At 42.9% G+C, this 25,255-nt stretch overlaps 1 protein-coding gene across 1 annotated transcript in view; it reads left to right on the plus strand.

The window, feature by feature from the left end:
* The window catches only part of ITPR1 (inositol 1,4,5-trisphosphate receptor type 1), a 320,526-nt gene that overhangs the window by 134,531 nt on the left and 160,740 nt on the right, over positions 1 to 25,255 (plus strand). Inside the window, exons 11-24 of the mRNA XM_069476048.1 lie at positions 712 to 807; positions 2,230 to 2,274; positions 5,813 to 5,967; positions 9,413 to 9,512; positions 10,495 to 10,655; positions 11,169 to 11,310; positions 13,347 to 13,505; positions 15,812 to 15,984; positions 17,257 to 17,376; positions 18,338 to 18,532; positions 21,136 to 21,387; positions 21,892 to 22,033; positions 22,782 to 22,962; positions 24,000 to 24,187. Of these exons, the coding sequence (XP_069332149.1) occupies positions 712 to 807; positions 2,230 to 2,274; positions 5,813 to 5,967; positions 9,413 to 9,512; positions 10,495 to 10,655; positions 11,169 to 11,310; positions 13,347 to 13,505; positions 15,812 to 15,984; positions 17,257 to 17,376; positions 18,338 to 18,532; positions 21,136 to 21,387; positions 21,892 to 22,033; positions 22,782 to 22,962; positions 24,000 to 24,187 (2,109 nt within the window). The remainder of the gene's footprint in view (positions 1 to 711; positions 808 to 2,229; positions 2,275 to 5,812; positions 5,968 to 9,412; positions 9,513 to 10,494; positions 10,656 to 11,168; positions 11,311 to 13,346; positions 13,506 to 15,811; positions 15,985 to 17,256; positions 17,377 to 18,337; positions 18,533 to 21,135; positions 21,388 to 21,891; positions 22,034 to 22,781; positions 22,963 to 23,999; positions 24,188 to 25,255) is intronic.

Here is a 25,255-nt window from a genome sequence, read left to right on the forward strand (position 1 = left end):
TTTTAAAAATCTTTGTTCTCTATATAGTGTCGCTCCCACACGGCCTCCCCCAGCCATTGCTTTAAAGATTTTTTTATTTCTGATTCACATTAATCAGATTACCATGTGCTCTGTGTGTGTGTGTGTGTGTGTGTGTGTGTGTGTGTATCTTGCTGGATTTCACTGAGTGTCTGGAATCTGTTTTTCCTTTAAAGAGTACTGAATTTTTCTGTTTTGTTAGTAAAGTTACTTGTGGATCAATTTGATCCTTTGGAGGCTCGTTTTCAAGCTTCATTAGGTCAAGTGTAGTGTAGCCTTAATTTGGGGCTAGGTTAGCCCTACTTCTAAAGTGGGACCCTTTTGATGTCTCTGTTAATGGCCAAGGTGTTCCCCAGGGTCTCTCTGCTTTGGCCTGTCCGAACCAGGGCACCTCCCAGCCCCATGTGAGCTCTGGGAACGTTGAGCTTTCAGCTTTCTTGTTCTTTATTTGGCCATGTTAACTGGGAGACACTAACTCTTCTTTGGAGAGACATTATTTAGTACTCCCATATGTCTGAATTTGGTTGTTACATGTGACACTTGCAGGGAGTTTGTTGGAAGATGCTGATTTTTTCTTTTCCAGCTTGTAAATACCACTCCTGAACTGTGACTTGTGATGTCTCAGATTCAGTGTCATCCTGAGTATGGGTTGATATTTCATCACCTCCTGGTGATCATTGTTCTTTTTTGCAGGTGGTCCAGCATGACCCATGTCGGGGCGGAGCTGGTTATTGGAACAGCCTCTTCCGTTTCAAACACCTGGCCACAGGGCATTACTTAGCAGCAGAGGTAAGTAGCAGCACCCATGGTTTTCTCTTTCAAGGCTGATGCACCTAACTAACCACCTTTTCCTCACTCTCCTGTAGCCATTGGGTATCTAAAGACTTAGGGAAATAGTCACCTTGCTTTTTCTCTTGTTTTTCTGTTTCGTTCTGCCTCATTTCCCTAGAAAGAAAGAGGCAAAAATTATAACCACATTTTAGGACTTGACAGGGATTCTGATCAAGATATGGGGAGAAAGTAATTAGAAAATAATGCCAATCTACCTGGCTCTGTGGCATGATGGACAGCGCATTGGACTTCTAGACAGAAAATAATGCCAATATAGGCTTTTAGAATTTTCTTTCTGTTTTGCTCTTGCATACTTCCCTCCCCACATCTTACCTGCCAGCCCCACTGCTAACGTGAGTAACTGAGTCTCGGCTGCAGCGGAAACCTGGTATGTAAAGTCGGAAGCCTGGAAGCTTTAAGACGTGTACAGTTAGACAATTTTATAAAGAAATCTGATTACTCAGAGCATGAGGGAAATAGACAGGGGCTTATCTTTTACTTGTAGGAATGTCAGAAATCACAGAAATTAACTTTAATGTCTGTGAAGGGTTTTTGAGGACAGGAAAGACTCAGTACTGAAGGATAGGAGGAATTTTAATTTCCGTATCAAATTAAGGAGCCATCCTACTGTGACAGATGCTGAGTTTTACTCTGATCTGCTGGAAGATGTATGATGCATATTCATGTCAGATTCTAGTCGTACATCAAAAGACCCTTCCTGTTGTCTGGCACCATTGGTGAGACCACTCAGAGATTTCCAGGGTGACACGTGGGCGTCCGACGGCTTCTGCGACCAACCTGAGGAATGCTGAAATCTAAATGTGTTCATCCCCGGGGTGCCTGATATGTGTATGAATGACAGTTTTGAAATGGTTAAGAACTGAAGATCAAGTCTAAGTTTAGATTTAAGATGGAGCCGTGGGGGAATCGTGGACCCAACTAATCATCTGTCAAAAATGTTGATTTATTTGGTGTGCCAAAGACTAATGGTGATTGTGTTATCTGTTATGTTTTGAGGCTAATGTAGCTCTTTCTGGAGAACTAAAATTTTTTTTAACTAAAAATAAGCAGGATCATCATTGACTGTGTATTGATCTTGTATTTATCTCAGACTTTTAACTGTTGCTTTGCTGGTGAATTCATTGTGTTTCTCCGTCTACACTTGAGAGACGTCTGTTGGTGACTGGTAGATTGTTCCATGTGTGTTGTACCCATGTGACATGTGTCATTGTTGTAGCATGCTGTTTTCATGAACAGAGGGAAGGGACAAGTTCTTAGCTGTTCAAGGATGTTTGCAGGCCTGGAAGTCTCCTGCAAGTGGGGCCCAGTCCTTGACAAAGCAATGGATGTTTTAATTTCCTAATGATTCTTTTTCATCAGGTAGACCCTGACTTTGAGGAAGAATGCCTGGAGTATCAGCCCTCAGTAAGTATGGGCAAGAGCCTTCCTGTCTTCATCCCGTAGGGTGAGGCCAAATGACCTGGAACCCCATTTAAGAAACTGTCACTGTGGCCATTGAGTGCTGGGGAAGGAGAAACCTGCTGCCTTAAAAGAGGGTCATGTTCTTTTCTTCCCTTGAGGGGGATCATATCCCTTTGCGTCCTGATTGATCCAAGGGTCTGTTGGTCGTGGTGCTGCTTCTGTGTGCCTGGTCGAGGGTTCTCTGCCTCCGAATTGGAAAAGTTTGCAGTATCACTTGGAATACTGCTGGCTTGGAGACAGTGACGGCCCATGTAGAAGTTGGCCTTTTACAAACACTCATCTTACTGCTGTTGACCTCAACCTATGACTCACTCTGATTTTTCAAGGAATAATCGTGTGAGGTGGGTAGTGTCACTGAGACTGTTCAGGTGACACAGGTGTGGTGCACCTGGCGTCTGAGTAGACACTCAGTTATCTTTTCTGTCCTTGCTTTCTGCAAAGTCAGAAATAGGCTTTTGTTTATAACGTGGTTTGTGGAATATTAATGCCAAGTGGAATTTTCCGTGGAGACCCTGTGGCCAAGTTCTGCTGCTGTGTAGGCACTTGGGGTTCAGGAAGGCAGTGGTTGTGTTACGTGGAAATGGTGGGTATAAGTAAAACAGTTTTCTTGTGGAGTGCCTGATTCTGGTCTAGGATAAAAAACAAACCCAACAAAGTGAAAAACCAAGTAGATATTGCTCTATTTGACATATGTGTCTGTGTGATGATCTCAGTAGTGGATATGGTAGGCAGTATTGAGGGTATTTCTTTTTTTCCTTTGTTTTAAGTTTTTAAAAAATTGGAAGGACTTTGACATAGGCACATGAATGGAGAGGGCTGGAGTGGAAATAATTCAAAATGTCGTTGTCCTTGGGAAGCGTTGTGAATCCTGCAGTCACAGTTACCGTCCAGTTGTGTTTGGGACGAACGTGAGTTTTGCAGGAGACGCGGGGGAGTCACAGCTGAGGGCTGCTGGTTGGGGGACTCGCTGGGGAGCTTCTCCTCCTTTTTCTGCCCCTTGCTGGAGCGCCTGAGACTCACCTTCCTTCTTTTACCCTCATCATCCTCACTTTGGGAGTCCATTGTGAAAGCTTTCCTCCCACGGTTAGTATGTCTGGGGAAACACTGACCTAGTCCCACTTCGTGTCGGTGCGCAAGGAGTTTCTGTCAACGCTCTTGCAAACCCACTCTGCACGGCATTCATGGAGTTACTGCTTGAACACTTGCACTGGCAGAGGCGTTATGTGTCCTAAAGCAATTCTTGTCCCTCGCACCTTCTTTATTTCAAGAGAAGGAACTACCCTTGTGTGACTTGTATCCAGTGGTCTCCATGCTGCTGTCTAAGGGAACACAGAGGAAGTGTCACCTCTGAGGTTGAGCAAGCCCTGGCTTCATTCGGTGACAGCTGGTGTCTGAGTGCATCTTGTGCTCTGGGAGCTATGGGGCTGCTCCCCTGACCCTTTGGTGTGTGAGGGAAGACTGGCATTTGCAGTGTAGGAGGAAGAGCAGAGTGATGAAAAGCAGGATGGGGGAGAAGACGGACCTGGGTTTAAATACCAGACCTACCACTTATGAGCTGTGTGACCTTGGGCAAGTTACTTTCCCTCTCTGAGCCTCAATGCTTTCATCTGTATAAATGGCATGTTTTAAATTGTCCAAGATCAGGCAGATCTAGATTTCATTGGTCTGGCTACTCCCCTACAGCTCAGACTGTGGTCTGCCTGTGGAGGAGGGATGCGTGTTAATATTGAGAGACTCCTGTGCCCTTCACCCTCTTTGTGGCTGGGAAACTTGGCTGGAAAACCTAGAGTTGTTTACACGTGGGAGAGGGAGCACCCCGTTCTACCCTGCTCACTGGCTTCCCCGAGACTGGCATCCAGTGCCGTGGTGTTTGCCTCAGACCCCATTCAGCTCTGTTGTGCTTGTCCTTCTAAACTGAGCACCCTCAAGTGCGGGCTCTTGCACATGTGCCTTTCCTCCCACTAGGTGGCAAACGCCGACTGCACACTGCAAGCGTGTGAGGCTGCGGTTTCTCAGTCACTCTCCAGACACAGTGGACTTAATGCGATTGTAATTTTCCTCCAGACTCCCCGCAGGTCTCCGCTGTTTAACTGCCAGCCTGTGGCCGAGCCCTGTGTCTCAGACCATCCTCGGGTCAGAGTTTATTCTGAAAGTACTATGGGGAGCACTTTGCCAGGTAGTGAGGAGAGAACAAACGTTCAAAGATCTTTCCCGAACTGAGGCTGTAGAGGTGTTCTGTTGCTCTCTAGTCGACTCTTATTTTTGCGTAACTAGAATAAAGGGTCTGGGGTTTGTTTAGGTAGAGGTACGAGTTATAGAGGAGAATGCGTGGAGCAAGGAAGAAACAGAGGTTTTGGGTATTAAAAGAACTATTTTGTATATATATATATTTTCAAATTTACAGACAGAAGTTGTGGCCACTGCTGAGCGGAGAGAGCAGACTGCAGCTGCGCTCCCACCTCTAAGGCCCCCGGAGTTAGGTCTCAGGCTGTCCCCTTAGCCTTTGCTTTCATTTGCTGTTCTGGATTCTTTTGTTTTCCTGGTGACCTCTCCCGCCTCCCAGTTTGGAAAGGAGGCAGGGCTTCGGCCTAAGAAAAGCGAGCCAGTGACAAAGACAGTGTGGTTTCCCAGCAGATGCAGGTGGATGCTGTCACCCTGCAGGCGCGTCAGGGGTTGAGAATAGTCCCCCGAGAGCGACAGCACGGAGGGAGCCGGCAGAGCGTCCCAGAGCCAGCGCCTAGTCGAAGCCCTCCCCTTAAATCTCCTCAGGCAGATAGACGGGCTCTGGCTCCTAGAACGTGCTTTCCCAGCCGCTTGGGAAAGCTCCGGTCACCGTCACCGTGCACCAGCTTTCACTCACATTTTCTGCAGTCTCCGCCAAATCCCTGATGCAGCTGGAGAGGCCCTTCTTGTCCGAGTTGTCATCAGCCGCCCTCCCAATTAATTATGGACATTTTTTCCAGGGGTAGGCTGACTTCTCAAATAATTTATTTTTTGGCCACGCTGAGATCGCTGCTTACGAACACTTGGACTCAAGTTTCTTTTATTTTTGTCTCCTGGGAAGTAGCTGTATGTATCATATTGTCAGCAGAGAGTTATCACCATAGATTCACACAACTGCCCATGACCAAATCCACGGGATAAGTTTCCTCAACGCGCGTCCCCCTCCCGCAGCTGTGCAGATGGGTGTGGCCCTGTGGAGTCCTTTATCACCACGAGCTCTTTCCTCGGCCATCGATTGTTGTTAACTCCACGCTGTTGACACATTTTTATCGCAACACGAGGAGGTAGAGAGTCAAGATCCTTGGCTCACAAGGCCAGTTATCATCTTCTGGGACTGCTCTGACACTGTGGTCCTTTTCCTGCCAACTGTTGACACTCACTAGCGTTTCTTCTCTGTTCCCGTGGATTGTGGAGTAACTGTAGTGAGTGAAGAGGTTTGGCATGCAGAATTCTTGATTCGATGACTTTTCCTTCTCAGGTGGACCCTGATCAGGATGCATCTCGAAGCAGGTTACGAAATGCCCAAGAAAAGATGGTGTACTCCCTGGTCTCTGTGCCCGAGGGCAATGACATCTCCTCCATTTTTGAGCTAGACCCCACCACTCTCCGTGGAGGTGACAGCCTTGTCCCAAGGTATGATTTTTAAAATTGCTTATGCCAGGAGAATCAGGGCCAGTATATGCAGCCTGACCATGGCTTATATGATTTGAAGCAGAGCATGTAGCTTTTTAAAAGCTTCCCTTTTCATTGACTTCCTCCTTATTACCTAGCTACTTTAGGTCTGTAGAACCCAATTGCATTTCAGTTTAAGTAATTGTTTCCATATGTTGTGTTCTCTATTCTGGAAGTTATTTAATGAATTTTTCTTAGGATCCCAGAAGACGGGAATGACATTTATATAATATGCTAAATGGTTTAGTTTGTCAGGAAAAGAACAGAAGCATGTCATTTAAATTATCACATTGTTCCATCAGAAGATGCTTCCTGGCATACTCTTGGCAAAGAGGGAGCGAGGTGCTGCTTGGCCATGTTCCCCAGTGGGTTGGAAGCGATCCCCATGATCCTGTGGGAAGGGAAAGTTTAAGTTTCTGGGTCAGCCGACTGACCAGGTTGGAGACCCCCTGCTTCCATATTCTCTCCATTCATTACTGTTTTTTCTTGGCAAACTTTCTTTGTGGGGAGTTGTCCTCAGACTGATTCAAAACTCAGAAGCAGGAAAATCTTTGTGATCACCCAGGAAAAAGCATCTGGCATGGTCGACCAGTGTGTTCACTTACGATCTTGGATTGGGTCTTTGCTGTGTTTGCTTGGAATGAATTTTTATTCATTCTTGCCCTTGGCCACCAACTTCAGAGCCAGAAGAGAGCAGGGTATCGTGTTCATTGATCCTGTGGAGTCATAAAAAAACCTTAGGTGCAATACACTCATTTCTCTCCATCTTAAGTTGTGTTAAATTTTGCTCCTTTAAAGATCAGAAAGTCTAGGGTTAGATATATGAATATCCATAAAATGTTACAAGCAAAGGCAGTTTTGTAATAGTCGTAGTTAAAAGAATCTTTCAGAACCAAAGTGAAAGAAATAATGGCAAATCCTGGATATACTAAACAAGATTATAAAATTGTAGCATATGTAAATTGTGTGCGTCAAGTGAACATTGGGAGAGCATCCAGCTCTGTGGCTCTTTTGGAATTGTCCTGATGTCATGGCTTTTGAGTTAAGGATTGGGAATGGGTCTTTGGAGGAATTGACAGAATGTCCTTTTGTGTCTTAAATGAAATTCGACATAGAACTCTATGGAACGTAATCATCCAATTAAAAGCTAAGCCCTGAGCACTGGTAATACTTTGAAAAGATGGAAATGAATTCAAGTCACTCAGAATAAAAAATGCAAATCTCTTTGTCAAATATCTTGTTCATGTTGTTTAACTTATATTTATGCTAGTCAAGTAAATATCACTATGGTTGCCCTCTCCTGGCCTAACTTACAATGTTCAGAACAGTTACCGTGGGGAAAAGAAGGGATCTACTGAAGAGGTATGACTGGTTCCATCTTGTTGCCCTTTCTCGTGAGCATGGTACGCCGTTGTTCTAAATGCTTTTTAGTGCAAAAACTTGCATTCTCTTTTCTCTGCCCCTGCCCCACCAACGTTTAAAGTTCCAGCTCAAGTTTTCTGTAACAGAAAACTTTTGTGACTCTTTTGAGTGTTCCTTGACTATCTCCCAAGGTAGCGCTCTTTGCTGTGTGTCCGTTATTTACGATTGCCTGGTGTGCACTGACCTGCTCTCACTCCTGGGATGGTAGGTTTTTTAAGCACGAGAATTATGTCATTATTTCTACTAGTTCTTCAGAAGACAAGCAAAATTGAAAAACATTGTAAAAATGATTCACACTCACTGTGAAAAGAAACAGCAACAACGTTTTAAAACCTCATGGAGAACAAAGAAGCAAATAAAAAATCACATACAATTCAACTATTCAGAAGTAACTACTGGTAACATTTTGGTTTATGTACTTTCAGACAGGTCTCTGAGTATACGGAGATGACTATATAATTTATTATAAATGGGATCATATACTATTTTTTAAAAAATTTTTTTTTACTGAATATTTTTTATATATTTCCAAGTAAATGAGTCTTGATTATCATCATTTTAAATAACTGTAGTATTCCATTTGTATGCACTTATAATTAACTAGACCATTATTGAGGCATTGGATTGTTTACAGGTTTTTACTATTATAAATAATTTTTTGTTGAACATCTTTGTGCCTCATTTCATACCTGTGCTATCATCTCTTAAGGAAAAATATCCAATAATGGGATTGCTAGATGAAATGACAGACACGTTTTACACATTATATATTTTATATGTTACATACAAAGTGCCAGACTCCTTTCCGTGGTTTTAGCTGATTACACTCTCACCAGCAATGCACACGAGAACTTATTTCTCCAAGTTTGTGTTGATAATGGGTTTTATCAGTTAAGATCTTTGGAATATAATACAATAAAATGATACATTGTTTTAATGTGTATAAAATGTATGTAAGGTTGAATGCTGCCATTGATTGGCCATTGGTATTTCATTACTAAATTACTGATCCATGTTCTTGTCCAGTTTTCATTTCCAATATTCATGTTTTCTTACTGATTTTTTAAAGCTCTTTATAATATGTGTGGATTTAGTAACGTTTTTATGCTAGAGGGTTTTTTGTTGTTGTTGTTTTTAAAGGATAGAGTGCACTGGTGCTGTTATAGCTCACTGTAACCTTGAACTCCTGGGCTAAATGTTCTCCTGCCTCAGCCTCCCGAGTAGCTGGGACTATAGGTGTGTACCGCCACACCTGGCTAATTTAAAATTTTTGTAGAGTGGGGTCTCACTATGTTTTCCAGGCTCAAACTCCTGGCCTCAAGTGATCCTCCTGCTTCAGCCTCCCAAAGTATTGATTTTAGGTGTGAGTCACCATACCTGGCCTAAGGTTTTTCTTTCAACTTTGTTCGTGACTTTTTTTTTTTTTTTTTTTGCTGTACAGATGATATAAACCTTAAACTATTTAGTAAGGTTTATCCATCTTTTACTTTTAAAATTTAGGAATCTTACAGTTCTCCATGGGGTCTATTAAAAAATAAAATTTAGAAATCTTATATTTTGTTACATGGTTCAAAAGTCTTTTACTACCACAAGATTAGTAAATATTTACTCATTTTTCCCAAGTGAAATTCGTGATTTCACTTTTTTGTTTTATTGATCCATATAAAATTCCAGTCACTGCTTTATTATCTCTTGTGATCAACTCAGTAAGTACTTTATGTTGCTCTGTGTGATGGTCAGTCTGTGCTGAGATGCTCATTTACAGGGTATGATCTTGTATTTGGAAATACAGCCTTAGAGTCACTGTGAATCGTTTTCTATCTTAAGTGCCTCAGAAGGTAACTTGGCCCAGAACCATTTGTTCCTAAGTTATATAAAGCATTTTGGCATTCCTTGCTATTTTGATAAAATAAATTCTAGACCCAGGACTGTGGAGTAAACCTAAATATTCCTGTCCCTAAGACCCTTCGTTTTTTCCCTTTAGGAACTCCTATGTTCGACTCAGACACCTGTGTACTAATACCTGGGTTCACAGCACAAATATTCCTATCGACAAGGAAGAAGAAAAACCCGTGATGTTGAAAGTAAGTCCCAGAACTTGGCCGCCTCTCCTTGGTCTCATGTTCCCTGATGAAAGGGCTCCTTTGAAGACAGGCCAGGGAGTGTGGCGCTGTGAGTTCTTGTTGCTTTGGCAAGAGTGTGGTCATGCCAGACTTGAATGCAACGAAAAAATTCTCTCCAAGAGACCTGAGTGAAGCAAGCTCAGGGCTTTTGAAATAACCAGAACCTTTTATTTTATTCCATGGCTCCTGCCCTAGTGGTTGAGCAATTGTCAGGATTTCATGACTGTCTCAAGAATGCTTTTGGCTGGGGGAATGTTTGCTTGTGCCCTGAGGCATATCAAATGTCTAGTTGATTTTCCCCAATCCTTATTATTTATTTCTCTATGTATTGCAATCTACACTTTTATTTCTTGAACGTTCTCTCAGTCCCTTTACTTTCTCTCCCTACCTTTCCTTCCCCACTGTCTCCAGGTGCGTAGAGCATAATTATACACACGTGGGGTTTTTGTTTTAAAAAAGGGAAGTATACTCAAACAGAACTGTTCTTTTGATGTGGCATTGGAGAAGATTATGGGATTTTTTTCTTCTACTTTCATGAACATTTTCGGGTTTATAGAAAAGTTGGAAGAATGGTGTCTATCCTTATGATACTCCCCACTTAGAGTCAGTAATTACCATTTGCCATATTTGCTTTTTATCTGTATATTTCTATGTAGACATCTTTAATTACAAGAACCTTACATGTTCCCTGTGATAAATGAAGTCGCAAAATGATAATAGCATTCCCTTTCCTGCCTCACTGGTCCCCATAATACCAATTTCCAGAGATGATAATTGTTAACCATTTGGAGTACGTCCTTCCACATGTTTTCCTGTGTTATTTTAACTGCAAGATAGCCCCATGTTTTTTGAATTGCCCAATATCCCATAAGTACAGTGTTTGATTAATGTCTTACCCTCTGCATCCGAGAGACTGTCTCACAAAGGCCACCTTGAATTTCAGATTGGCACCTCCCCCGTGAAGGAGGATAAGGAAGCCTTCGCCATAGTTCCAGTTTCTCCTGCTGAAGTTCGGGACCTGGACTTTGCCAATGATGCCAGCAAGGTGCTGGGCTCCATCGCTGGGAAGCTGGAGAAGGGCACCATCACCCAGAATGAACGAAGGTGAGCACCCCGCAAGCCCAGCACGGCCGTCCTCCCCACCGCGGCTTCCTGGCCGCCCTCATGGAGGGGGAGGGTGGCGACTCTGCACAGCTGAGTGGGAGGGCAGCCTGCCTTAGCATTTATGGGTGGCTTCAGCTCGTAATTTTCCAAAAACAGTACTTTTGCACTCAATTTTTGAGAATCTCTAAAGTTGTAAAGATGTCTTTCTCTCTCTCTCTGGCTCACCCTTGGTCTCTAGAACCATGTTACTAAATGTCATGAGATGAGGTTACTCTGAGATAAAATTTGATAGCTGGTGTCTTGTGAAGGTGATCATCCTTTTGTGGACAATAATGTGTTTTCTGCATTTCACTCTTTTTGGTGCTTGGCCTTGGTTGTCAGTTTCAAGGAAATTGGAAGGAATGGGTCTGGTCCGGCTTAACTGGTTTGTCAGTCCAGAAGGCTCCCGAGGTGAAGCTTTCAGCCTGTCGAACGTTGAACACTTCTGTCTCTAACAGCTTTTTTCCTCCTAAGGTCTGTAACCAAGCTGCTGGAAGATTTGGTTTACTTTGTCACCGGTGGAACTAATTCTGGCCAAGACGTGCTTGAAGTGGTCTTTTCCAAACCCAACAGAGAACGGCAGAAACTGATGAGAGAACAGAATATTCTCAAGCAGGTCAGTGAGACATGATGTGGGGAGGTAGTGTCATAAGATGTCAGTGATATCACTGCTCTTGTGGAGAGATTCTCACCTGGAAGGCTTGATCAACTGCCGTTTTAATAGATTTTATTTTTTAGAATAGTTTTAATTTCACAGAAAAATTGTAAAGTAAGGAGAGGCCCAAATGCCCCCCATCCCCACACATACGCAGCCTCCCCCACTATCAAATTCGTGCATCAAGGTGGTCCATTTGTTACAATTGATGAACCTACATTAACCCATCATCCCAAACCCATAGTTTACATGGGGGTTCACTCTTGGCGGTGTGCATTCTGTGGGTTTGGACAAGTGTATAATGACATGTACCCCCATTATAGCATCATGCACAATAGTTTCACCACCCTCAAATCTCTGCGCTCTGCCTGTTCATCCCTCCTCCCCAATAACCTTTTGCGACCATTAATCTTTTCACTGTCTCCATGGTTTGCCTTTACAGAATGTGATGGAGTTGGAATCATGAAGTATGTAGCCTTTTCAGATTGACTGTCACATAGTAATATGCATCGGAGGTTCCTTCATGTCTTTTCATGGCTTGACAGCGCAGTTTGATTTTTTTTTTTTTTGGAGACAGTCTCACTCTGTCGCCCAGACTAAAGTGCAGTGGTGTCGTCAAAGCTCACTACAACCTCAAACTCCTGGGCTCAGGTCATCTTCCTGCCTCAGCCTCCTGAGTAGTTGGTAGTACCGGCACACGCCATCATGCCCAGCTAATTTTTTTTCTATTTTTTGTAGAGATGGGATCTTACTCTTGCTCAGACTGGTCTTGAACTCCCGGCCTCAAGAAATCCTCCCATCCCAGGCTCCCAGAGTGCTAGGATTACAGGCGTGAGCCACTGTGCCTGGCCTGTTTGATTTTTACCATACTTGTTGAGTATAAATCATGTGAGAGTTTACCCGTTAGGAACCTCAAGTAGCAGTCAGTTGACAACTTTATTTTCCTCAAAAATATATAAAGTGCAATGTGTCCTTAAGGTTTTTTTTTTTTTTTTTATGTTTGGGAGAGTTGGAGTATTTGATAAACTTGGAAGGCCTATATTGGCTCTTACAGCGCACCCTATAAATCACCACAAAATCTTTCCATAAAGAATGAGTAGTGGTTTACTAGAAATACATAGATGGTGTTATTTGAAATCAATGTAAACAAACTGTTGTAAAGACAAATTGAAGGCAGGAAAGTGCCAAATCCAGGTTGGGTGAAATGCACAGAGATGCATATCTTTCTGTAAACCTACTGAGATTGACCCACAAGCTTGGTGTGGAAATTTCTGGCCATCAAAGCTAAAAGTGAAACATATTAGGGCAAGTCTCACAGTTTTCCTTTAGGAACATGAGATTTGAGAATACTTTCTGCTTTTGCTCTGTGATATAGTCAAAATTTATTAATGCATCATGTTGCAACAAGGATTTCAAGTCCAAGAATAAATTATGTGCAGCTGTTTTGTGCAATGACTCCCAAATCAGATCTCTGGCTTGGTGCACATTTCTATGATAGCAATTCCTTGAGGGGCCACAATAATTGATTCAGTGGCAGGAGCCTTCATTGATAGTGTGTGTCAGGCTTGTTACCCCCCTTTTCATCCTTGTAACACCCTTGTGATGTAGGTATTACTCTTGCCATTTTACTGGTGAGAAAACGGAAGTTTACTTTGACCATGATCTGTACTGCGAGGAAGGAACAAGATGTGTGATTTTAACCTAGAATCTGCCGATTCCAGAGTCTGTGCTCTTAACCATTTTGCTCTAAGCACTGCACCATCAGGTGTGTCAGGACCGGTCGGGTCCAGACAGATTAAATTCACGAGTACCAGTCTGAGTTGATGGGCGGAATAGTTTTCAGGTTATTGGTATGTTTAGCTAGAGAAACTTTCCCACCTGGTCCAGCCACCACTGAGCTTGTATTCTTCCCAGACAGAGGCTTAGCCTTGGAAACACCAAATGATGTTTGGAAACACCAAATGATGGCAGGTTTTACTCTTTCCTTTCACAAACAGATCTTCAAGCTGCTACAGGCGCCCTTCACAGACTGCGGCGACGGCCCAATGCTCCGGCTGGAGGAGCTTGGGGACCAGCGGCACGCTCCCTTCAGACACATCTGCCGGCTCTGCTACCGGGTGCTGAGACACTCGCAGCAAGACTACAGGAAGAACCAGGTTGGGGTTAAGGATTGATGGGAAGTGACTGTCAGTCTTCTCCCTGAGGTTTAGGAACTTTCCTCGTGAATTTTAAGCATCAAGTGTATATTTATATAAGAGATAGAGAATAGTTAAGGGTTGTTTGCTCTTGGAAAGGAAACACAGATTGTTTGCAAGCCCAGGAAGAATATTATTACAGAATCCTTAAGAAAAAGGTACCAGAGAATTCTCCTTCTGCAGCCACCTTTCCATGAGATTTCTGTTTTGGAGTTGGTGGCACATTTGTAGTATTTTTAATGGCATATTCCCTTAAGGCTTGGGGGTGAAATGATCCAGTGTGTTTATATTAAAGATATAGTGGAATCTCTTCCTCCTGCCCACTCTTCTATCCTCCATCTTTGCTAGGAACATTCTCTTTATTTTGGTTCTGGCTTATGTTTTATGATATTCTAAGTCATTATCTATAGATATGTGTATGTTATACATAGGTATACATAGTATGTGTATATACTTACACACGTATATACTACATATATATGTGTGTTGTTTTTCTCCCATGAAATAAAAGTTCTAACCTCTTTGGGGGCTCCAAATAACTATGAGATTCTAAGGAAACCCGAGAACTGTGTTGCTGCATCATTTGTTCTCAGTTGGGGTACTTTTGTTCCCCATCGACATTTGACAATATCTGGAGACCCTTTTGAGTGTTCTAACTTGCAGATGCTACTGGCATCTAGTGGATAAAGACAAGGGATGCTCTTAAACACCTAGCAATGCACAGGACATCCCTCCACAACAAAGACTCATCCTGCCCAAAATGCCAGTAGTGCTGAGGTTGAGAAAACCTGTACTACATGAAGTCCTGTAGACCAGTGGTCCCCAACCTTTTTGGCAACAGGGACCATTTTCATGGAAGACAATTTTTCCATGGACCAGGGGGTGGGGCGGGGGGGGGTGGTTTTGCGATGATTCAAGTGCATTACATTTATTGTGTACTTTATTATTATTACATTGTAATATATAATGAAATAGTTATACAACTCACCGTAGGTTGGGGACCCCTGCTATAGACATACAAAAGGATGCTTATTGTAACCTTGACTCCAGTCACTTTATGTTAATTATCCCTGCCTTGTGGTGCAAGAGGCTTTTGTTTTTAAGGTTTCACCTGCCTCTGTAATTGGTCTTTAAATCTAAACTTAACTTTGTAGTTAAAGGTTTTTATTGTGTCATCAGAAAGGTAGTGTTGACCTTAAGTAATGCTTTAGAAATTTAACCTTGTTAGCAAACTGTGGTTACTTCAGTGTGTTGATATTAAACATACCCAAATAGTGCCAGAGGGATTTCATACTGCTCCTCTCTTCCATCTTCAGATAAAGGAATATCAGGGTCTGTAGGGTGTGCCAGGACATTTTGCTTGTACAAGAGGAAACTAAATCAGTCTCCCTTGCTGTTGCTTAGATTGGACGGCTTTGCTTAGTTGTGTACAGACCCTATGTCAGACGGCAGATGATGAATTCCCAAACATGCATCCTTACTGAGTGTAGGCTGAGAAACATGGCCTGTATTCACCAGGTTAATCCTGAATAGTTTCCAGGATTTAGGAATTAATGGGAAAAAAATTAAGCAAGTTTCAAGGGCCACTTGAACTTTGAGCAAGCAGTCTGTCCTGGGCAGGGACATATCTTTGAACAGAAACAAGCAGCTATTCATCAGAGGTTTCCTCGAGTTCACAGATATTTCTATGGAATGTGATGTCTGATCCCAAAAGAGAGAAGCAAAAGTTGTATTCATATTTTCCACGAACGTAATTGATTATCTTAGGTATTCCTGACTGTCTTGTGCTACCCACTGACTTTTAAAAATGTATTTTTAACCCAGATAAAGAAAATGAAATGGGGTAGCATTGGTCCAAATTCCAGGTAGGCTTGCCCTGTGTTTATTCAGCAGCATAGAGCAATGGGGCACAGTTAAGTCCTCTTGAATTAGTAATAAATTCAGAGGTAAAAACAGCCTTTGACCTTTAAAAAGAAAATAAGTCACTAGATTAAAATTTATACTGTGCAGTTAATAAAATATCCATATGTAAACACAGGATGTTTTGCTTAATTACATTTGTATGGCAGGTTTAGTAAAATGAAGGATGTGAGGGAGTCTACAGCTATTGACCCAGAGTAGAAAGTTGTAGAATGATGCTCTGCTCCGCTGTAATTACCCTTATGAGTGGTCATTCTCACCAGGGAACGTTGCTGCTTTGCCTGTTTTAAACTTAACCATGTTGTCTTTTCTCCTTCCTGCTGACCTTTCTTTTCTCTCTCTAAAAGGAGTATATAGCCAAGCAGTTTGGCTTCATGCAGAAGCAGATTGGCTATGATGTGTTGGCTGAAGACACTATCACTGCCCTGCTCCACAATAATCGGAAACTCCTGGAAAAACACATCACTGCAGCAGAGATTGACACATTTGTCAGTCTGGTGCGAAAGAACAGGGAGCCCAGGTGAGGTGGGAGTGGGGTCCCTGGGGTGGGAGGGCGTCTGTGCATTTAAGATGTGGGAACTAGCTGGTGCTTTTTACTAGGATTCCTTTCCTCAGGCTCCTAGGGACAGGTCTTGATTAGTTAGGTATTGGGAGGCTCTTTTGATACCTAACAAGTAGGCAAGAACATGGCATCAGAATTATTGGAATGAGTCGGGGGTGAGGGTTGGGGGGTGAAATCCTAGCTCTAAGTGTACCAGCCAGTGACCTTGGCTTTTTTCCTGGGCTTTAATCTCCTCATCTGCTAAATGGGTAGGTAGTTATGAAAGTTAAATGAGAATAAGTACATGTAAGGTGCCTGGCACTTAGCAGGTGCACAGTAAGAGACAATGTTCCTTGGCTGCTCGTTCACTTTTTAGCATCCACTGATTCTCAGTTAAGACACGTGCCAGCGCCTCCCCCCGCCCCCCCCCCCCCCCGGCAAATTAAATATCAATAGCAAGAATCTTTTGCAAACTCAGTTGTTCCCTGAGTGTTGTTATTGGCATCACTGAATTCTGTCCATTCTGTCTCATTCATGCAGATCTTCCACTCTCCCCTCCCCGCCCCTCCCCTTCTCTTCTCCTTCTAATTAAGACTCACACTGTTTCAGGAGGAGTGGGAAGCCGTTTACCGTGTGGGTGTCACAGATAGTCACACTGGAGATGAAACCATTTAGGGTTGCTGTAAAAATGCCTACTACCACCCGTAAAAATAGCCAGTGTTTTCCGGAGCCCGCGCACGTGCCGGGGAATGAGCTGAGGAGGCATTTCCATGAATTCTCTCCCTTGCTCCTCGGGACGGCCCTCCAAAGTGACACGTCATCCTCCTCTGTGGATGAGAAAACCGAAGCACAGTGAGGTTAAGGAATTTCCCCAAACAACGTCCGTATCAGAACTTGGTGACGTTCCCACCAAGCAGGCGAACGTCAGGGCCTCGCCCCTCACAGCTCCGGCTCCCGTGCGCTTTCTGGTCCTTCGTCGTGTGACCCGCTTTCTCGTCTTGTTCCTTCCCACTTTTTCCTCCCCTCTGCCTTGACCACAGCCACTGCCATCTCCCTCCTTTGCTTCTGTCTTCTTCTGTGTGGCATCTGGGTTTCTGGTGGTGCCGTAGACACTGGCACCAAAACCTAAAGTGTCACTGACTTCTGTTCAGGGGATGTTGGATGTGTCCCCCAGAGAAGAGTCAGGCTCCAAGAGCCAAGCCTCTGCTCTGTCTACAGAAAACGTTTTGCTCTCTTTCTGTTTCTGGATAGATTCTTAGATTACCTCTCTGACCTCTGTGTCTCCATGAACAAATCGATTCCAGTGACTCAGGAACTGATATGCAAAGCTGTGCTGAATCCCACCAACGCCGACATCCTGATCGAGACCAAGTGAGTGGGGTCCGGGTTTACGATAAAGACAAGGAAGGGGTCGAGATGGAAAATGTGTGGGTCAGTGGATATTTGTGCTCGTGAGTAATAAAGCCTAACCCCTTAGTTTCTTGAGTTGGTCTGAAGTCAGGGTGGTTGGCATTTGATCTTCCGTTTAGAAAAGTCTTGATTTAAAGAATTATTGAGTTTGTTTTTGGTGTGGCCTCTTCTGCACAATGGTGTCACTTACTTTACATACAGGTTTAAAAGTCACGTAAACTCACCAGGGAGCATTTTTACACACACGTAGTTTAATCTTAAGAGTTTAAGATTCTTTAATAAGTGTGATCATCAATTAAAAAATCTAAAGGGCGTAATTAATATTCACTGTTATTATAGTAAGTCGGTGTTGGGAAGAGTTTTATCACTGCTGAAAAGGTGTTTATTTGTCCACAGGAGTTTTGGTGATTCATTTCTGGCAAAGGAGCAGTTTTCCTGACAAGTATGGTGTCAGTAATGTGGATAGCGTTTATAGAAAGTGCTAAATGATGCCCTAAGCTAGTGATTCTTTTTTTCCCTCATGCATAACTCCATGTTGGGCTTGGGCTGATGCAGGATTTCTCAACCTTGGCATTTTGACATTTTGGGCTGGATAATTCTTTGTTGTGGGGACTGTCGTGTGCATTGTAGGATGTTCAGCAGTGTCCCCAGCCTCTACCCACTAGATGACAGCAGTACCCCTCCCTTTCTGTTGTGACAACCAAAGATGTCTCCAGACATTACCAAACGTCCACTGGGGACAAAATCACCCCAGTTGAGAACCACTGGGTTACAGTGTATGAAGAGGTTAACATTAGGCTCTTTGTGGCTCTGCCCATGAGAAAGATACAAAACCAAGTGGCTGTGTGTCTTTATGCTGAAAGCAAAGCTAGATTTATAACGATGTCAAAAATAATGACTTTTCCCTCGTCTTATTTTCTAGGTTGGTTCTTTCTCGTTTTGAATTTGAAGGCGTGTCTACGGGAGAGAATGCTCTGGAGGCAGGGGAAGATGAGGAAGAGGTGTGGCTGTTTTGGAGGGACAGCAACAAAGAGATTCGCAGTAAGAGTGTGCGGGAACTGGCGCAGGATGCCAAAGAAGGGCAGAAGGAAGACCGAGACGTTCTCAGCTACTACAGGTGAACAGGAGACGTGTGGGGCTTGGGTTGGGTGCCCCGAAAGGGCGGCACTTAAGAATGAATTGCGTATTTGTTGTTTACTCCAAGGAATCATAAGGTGTCTTAGGGTAAGATTATCTAACAAAAAGCCAGATGTGTATTTCAGGAGTTTAGAGGATGAGATTTCAGCGATCCTCAGTCACTAGACATCAGGGTGTGGCTGGGTCACAAGAAGGGTGGGTGGTTGCATCAGCGCCTGCTGGCAGTTGTCAGCAGCACGGCACGGAGATGTGGCAGTAGGTGGGGGCAGGCTCCCTGGGTTCAAATCCCGGCCTCTCTGCTTGGTAGTTTTTTAACTTTGGTCAAGTTAGACTTTATGCTTCAGTTTCTTTATCTGCAAAATAGAGGTGATAGTGCCAATCCCATGGAACGTTTACAGACAGAGGTGGTGGTGGTGGTGGTGGTGGTGGTGGGGTGGTGTATTCCCACGTATATGTGTATTTTTATATAAGTACATACACACATCTATTTCTACATCTGTCTATACAAATATGCAATGAAAACCTTGAGTTTCCACTCATACTTCCAGTTCTATCCCAACACGAAAGGGATCACTCCAGCCCCTTCCGTTTCCTAACTCCGACTGGCCACCGTTGTTCCCGGTGTGCTTACCTGTTTGCTTACCTGTTTGCTCATCCCGCTGTGTCACCAGCCTCACCTCTGCTGCTCGTCACCTGGGTCCCGACCGGTGTCTCCTTGGCTCCAGCTCTAGGACCTGCTAGCCCTGCCACTGGGAGGGAAGAGAAATGAACCAATAAATACTTACAAAAGTGGAAGGATACAGTGCTTCCAGTATTTTTTAATAAAATAAATAAAACTTTGCAGTTAAAATGCTTTTTCTTACCTTCTATATTCTATTCTCCTCCCTTCCATTCATGCGTGGGATGTGCATCCTTTCACATTCTCTGTGTATTTCTATTTCACTACATTTGAATGCATTCATAAATCATACATGGTATTTTATCTGTTCTTAAAATTTTATGAAAAATGTTAAGGTACACCAGTAAGTACCATACTCTAAATGCTATTCTAAAACTTGCCTTATTTATTTAATATTGTTTCTGAAATGTATCTGTATTAATAGAGGTAGATAGATCTATTTCTTTAATTTTGATGGCTGAATAGTATTCTACTTTATTAATATATCACATTTTCATTGCTTGATATTTCATCATATGACACAGTTTAGTTCTTCATATCAGGGAACATCCATGTTCAAATTTGTCTGAAAATGTGTGCGTGTGTGTATGAGTTTTCATTGCACACCAGGAGCTGGATTGGAAGATATTCACATTTTAAACTTTAATAAACAGTCCTAAATTGGATGTTTCAGTGTATATTCCCACCAGTTGTAGATGACCACTTTTATTTCCTCGTGCCTTTGCAAACTTTCAATTTTGTGATACTTTTTAATTTTTGTTAATTTTGTGAGTGTGAAATAGAATCATGTCTAAGCATTTCCCTGATATTTAGTAAGCCTGAGAATATTTTAAAATCGTGGTTATTGGTAACACATAGAATTTTAAATTCAGAAGCCAGTATCTGCCTGCCAGTTTGAAAGCTTATGGCTTTACTATTATTTCACATTGCGTGCATGTTTACTCTTTCAATGCTTGATGAATCTTCTCACAAGTCAAGGAGAAAGAGTTGCCTCAGCAGGTCAAGTTGAGATTAGCAAAGTTCACTTGTAATTTGATGTAATTGAATGAAAAAGAAAAGTAAGGAGTCCCCTACTTTTGTATATCAAATTTTTTTCACATGTCATATAAGATCCTAAGAATGTTATAAAATTTCTAATTAAACTCAATGTGGGTAGTACCTTTAGCATTTCCTACATGGTTTTTATTCTTATTTATTTATTTTTTTAGCGACAGGGTCTTGCTCTGTCGTCCAGGCTAGAGTGCAATGGTGCAGTCATAGCTCACTCTAACCTTGAACTCCTAGGCTCAAGTGATCCTCCTGCCTCAGCCTCCCAAGTGGCAGGGACTATAGGTGCATGCCACCACACGTGGCTGATTTTTTTTTTTTTTTTTTTTTTTTAATTTTGTGTAGAGACAGAGTCTCATTATGTTGAACAGGTTGGTCTTGAACTCCTGGCCTCAAGCGATCCTTCCACTTCAGCCTCCCAAAGTGCTGGGATTACAGGTGTCAGTCCCCACACCCAGCCCCTACATGGTATTGAATGTACTGTATAAAAACAGCTGAAGAGAAAGAAATAGACAGCCATCTTAGACCTAACCCGTCTTCTCCCATTTATTTTATAAGATAAGGGCCTAATAGAATCAGATGGTGACATAATTGCTCCGACACAGCTGAATAAACGTGTGTTTACTGTTAGCTGTCAACCCACACTCTATGGCATAGCTCGAATTGTTCTTTATCTGCTTGGTACCAAAGCCAAAATCCGGTGTACGAGAGCAATTTAGGGGTGTTGACGTATAAGTTCTGATGACTGAATGTCACTCCTATAAAAGTTGGGGCCATCTGAACTATCCCGCAGTGTGTTTCCATTCATCCTGAATGTCTCTGGAGAGTGAGCCTCACGTCACCTTTCTTTCCTCCAGGTATCAGCTGAACCTCTTTGCTAGGATGTGTCTGGACCGCCAGTACTTGGCCATCAACGAAATCTCAGGCCAGCTGGACGTAGATCTCATTCTCCGCTGCATGTCTGACGAGAACCTGCCCTACGACCTGCGGGCGTCCTTCTGCCGTCTCATGCTTCACATGCACGTGGACCGGGATCCCCAGGAGCAGGTCACGCCCGTGAAATACGCGCGCCTCTGGTCGGAGATTCCCTCTGAGATCGCCATCGATGAGTGAGCCTGCCCCTTCTCCCTCTGGTCGCTTTAAAACCTCATGTTTGTAATACTCTGTACAGCAGTAGATAAACCACAAGTGGTCTAGTTAAATCACAGAAGAAAGATGAAGTGATTTTTTTTCTTTAAGCTTAAAATAAAATTAAGTGGATGGCAAATATTTCTTCCCTAAGGAATGTAAAGGATGGCATAATTGTGTTTTTATATCTCTTGTTTATCTCCCTCTTTCATTCTACCAATACTTAAGTGTGTACTGTGTGCCAAGGACTATATCAGTGAGTAACCTAGAAAACTACCTCTACGCTAGTTGGGGGAAGACAGACAGTAGACAAGATAAGTGACTAAAATATGTACGCTGGTGATATGTGCTAAGGAGATAAAAACAAAGTTAGAGTCAAAGGATAGGAAGGGTTGGGGGACGTTGACTTTTGAGGCTGAGAGGCCCGAGAAGGCCTCAACAGGAGGAACCTGAAATTTCCTTTCCTTTCCTTTCTTTCCTTTCAGCTATGATAGTAGTGGAGCTTCCAAAGATGAAATTAAGGAGAGGTTTGCTCAGACCATGGAGTTTGTGGAGGAGTATTTAAGAGATGTGGTTTGTCAGAGGTTTCCTTTCTCTGATAAGGAGAAAAATAAGCTTACGTTTGAGGTAAGTCATAACGAAATGATCTATGTGCGTTATCTGTATTTCAGTGGTCACTTTTCTCTGGGGTAAATAGAAAATATTGGAGTGGGTGGTGATTTTTTTTATCATGATGTTCTAGTTTTTTAATGAAAAGAAATTGAGCTCAGTTTTTCCAGTGTAAAATAGAACTGATAGGAGTCCCTTGGCTTAGTAGTAGTTACATTCTTAAAAGAAATACGCACAGTGAATTGAATCACATAGAAGGATAGAACATCATGCATACTCTGTACTTTGTATTAACAATGACAGGAGAGAAACAGACTGTGCTTGGGATCTTCCGTAGATTAACCATTTGAGGAACATAGATCCTTACTGCCTTTGAGTGAAAATGTTTCTGAGACCACTTTTGCCTTGTAAGAGTTATATTTCTGAGGACTGCAGTGTTGTTTTCCATGTCCTTGCTAGGAATAACTCTTCTTGCCCAATATTATTCCTGGGAAGCCGTGCAGACCAAATGGTTAGGTCATTTTTTTAAAAAGTTAACTAGTCATCAAAGCAGGTCAGTAGTTTTGCAGGTTTCCATTTCTTATTTTTCCTCTGTATGAAACCAAATGAAATGTTATCAGAAATTGCAAGCAAAGTATATACCTTCCCTTACTGTTAGGAAGGCCAACATCTGTCAGTTTTAAATTGTCAATATTAAATGGAACTGAAGGATGCAATTTATAAAATACCATCGTCTTCTTTTTTTTTTTTTTTTTTAATACAATAGGTTGTAAATTTAGCTAGGAATCTGATATACTTTGGTTTCTACAACTTCTCCGACCTTCTGCGATTAACCAAGATCCTCCTGGCCATATTGGACTGTGTGCATGTGACGACCATCTTCCCCATCAGCAAGATGGCGAAAGGAGAAGAGAATAAAGGTAACAATGATGTGGAGAAGCTGAAGAGTGAGTATCTGATGGTGCCCATACATCTGAGAGATGCCCTCCCAGCCTTTCCTGTTACACGCATGCCATACCTTATGTGTGACGCCGTCTTCTTTCCTCGTCTGTTCCTTCCCAACTTTCCATCGTGAACATTTTCAAATACTGTTTAAAGAAAAGCAGAAAGAACAGTACAGTGGGGTCCCATATACCTATGACTTAGAGTCCATGATTTTAACATTTTGCTGCTTTTCCTTTGTATTCATGTATGGGAGTCTGTGTATATATTTTGTTGAATAATTTGAAAGTTACCTAACATTTTGAATGTTTCTCTTTCAAAAATGCATGTCTTGTCATTGTTCTTGATATTCATGAGGCCCTTGATGACAATATTCGTATATGACGAAATAAAAGCCAGGCTTGTTTCTTGGTAGCTATTTCCACTTTGTGAATTCTTTGGATAGGAAAACCTGCCCTCATGTGTTTATTTCTTCCTCTGGTTCAGGGTCAGAGTAGCACATGTTTGTTAGATCACGTATAGATTTTTGTTTAACTGGTCTTCTACAGCTAGAAGAGAAAAAGTACATTGATTTATCTCCCACTATTTGCTAGGTCCTGTGTTTAGTCATTTTGTGTATGTTATATCATTTAAGGCTTTTGTTGTGTATACTGTATCATTTAAGCCTCCTTTATTTTCATTTTATGAAAGAGGAAACTGAACCTCAGAGGTAATATAACGTACCCAAGATCAAGCAGCTTTTGGTAGCAGTACCAGGATTTGTGCCTTGTTAACTCTTATATCCCTAATTCTGTGCATAGTAACAAGCACATAGTTGGTGACTGATAAAATGTGGCAGATGAATTAATATACAGAAATGCTCCTTTGGGGATTTCAGAGCCCACACTCTTTCCACTATCAGAAGTCCCAAGTTTTTGGTGTGCATTGACCTTTTCAGGTTCCCAGGGGCCTGAGAGTGTATTGCAATAGGGACATGTTACAGAATGACAGATGCCTCCGGCTGTCTACAGATGTGACCGTGGTCTGTCCTGGCCCTTCCTAGGCAGTAACGTGATGAGGTCTATTCACGGAGTGGGAGAACTGATGACCCAGGTGGTGCTCCGGGGAGGAGGCTTTTTGCCCATGACTCCCATGGCTGCCGCCCCCGAGGGCAACGTGAAGCAGGCAGAGCCAGAGAAGGAGGACATCATGGTTATGGACACCAAGCTGAAGATCATTGAGATACTCCAGGTACCCATCAGCCAGGGGCAGGGGCTTCACAGGGGCACCCTCCAGATCCAGTCTCTCTGCTTTGACAGAACCCAGGGCTCTCTGGGAAGAAAGTGGGGGCCACATTCTCAGTTCATCCCTCCATGTCATTTGTGCGCTGGCTTCTCTTAATCCCTTTACTGTCATCTCCACCCTTCCCCAATGTGGCTATCGCTCCAGCCAGGCCAGAACATCCCGTAGTGACCTCAGCTTTCCATAGTCCTTGGCCTCCCTGCATCCCCTCAGCTTAGAGTTCACTTACCTGCTCCTCCATGTGGCTTATTCATGATTCAGTTCAAGGTTCCATTAACTTTGCAGAGCCTCTTTGTTCCCTCCCTTTTTCATTTTGTATCCATTCATTCATTCAAGAAATATTTATTAAGACCAACTCTGTACCAAGTCCCTTTTCGCACTGGGGACCTAGCAAGGAACAAAATAGATTAAATTCCTGCTCCCAAAGAACTTAGATTTTGATAGGGGGCGTAGGCATATATTAAAACCAAGTGCTATGAAATGTTAAAATATAAAGGAGGGTCAGGATGCCTTGGAAACTGTGGGGGATGTGGGCCCAGGGATACTGCATCTGATGGGCTTAGCAGAGAAGGCCTCTCCAGGAAGGTGACCTGAATGAAGCAAGGCACTGGCCTTGTGGATATCTAGGAAAAGAGTGTCCCAGGCAGAGGGAACAGCAAATGCAAAGACCCTGTGTTGGAGCAGGTTTGGGCACAGGTTGGGTTCAAGAATGGGAGAAGATGATTCCAAGGAGTAAAGATATGTAACTTTTTGGTCAGATGGACTGTAAAGATGCACAGAGAAGTGGGGGGATGGACAGAGAGCGATTGTTGGTAACTGGAAGGTTTCATTTTTGTTGCAATTTTTAAGTGGGTAGATTTAAGTTTGTATGGTGAATGGGAATGATCATGTAGAAAGGGGGAAGTTGATGTAGGAAAGAGAATTGTTAAGAGCAGAGTCCTTGTGTAGGCGAGTTGGGGTAGCGTTCTAGCCTATCCGTGTGAGATCCTTACCACAACTTAACCCCGACAACCTGTG

Source organism: Eulemur rufifrons, chromosome 7 (assembly GCF_041146395.1).
Source record: "Eulemur rufifrons isolate Redbay chromosome 7, OSU_ERuf_1, whole genome shotgun sequence".
NCBI lineage: Eukaryota > Metazoa > Chordata > Mammalia > Primates > Lemuridae > Eulemur > Eulemur rufifrons.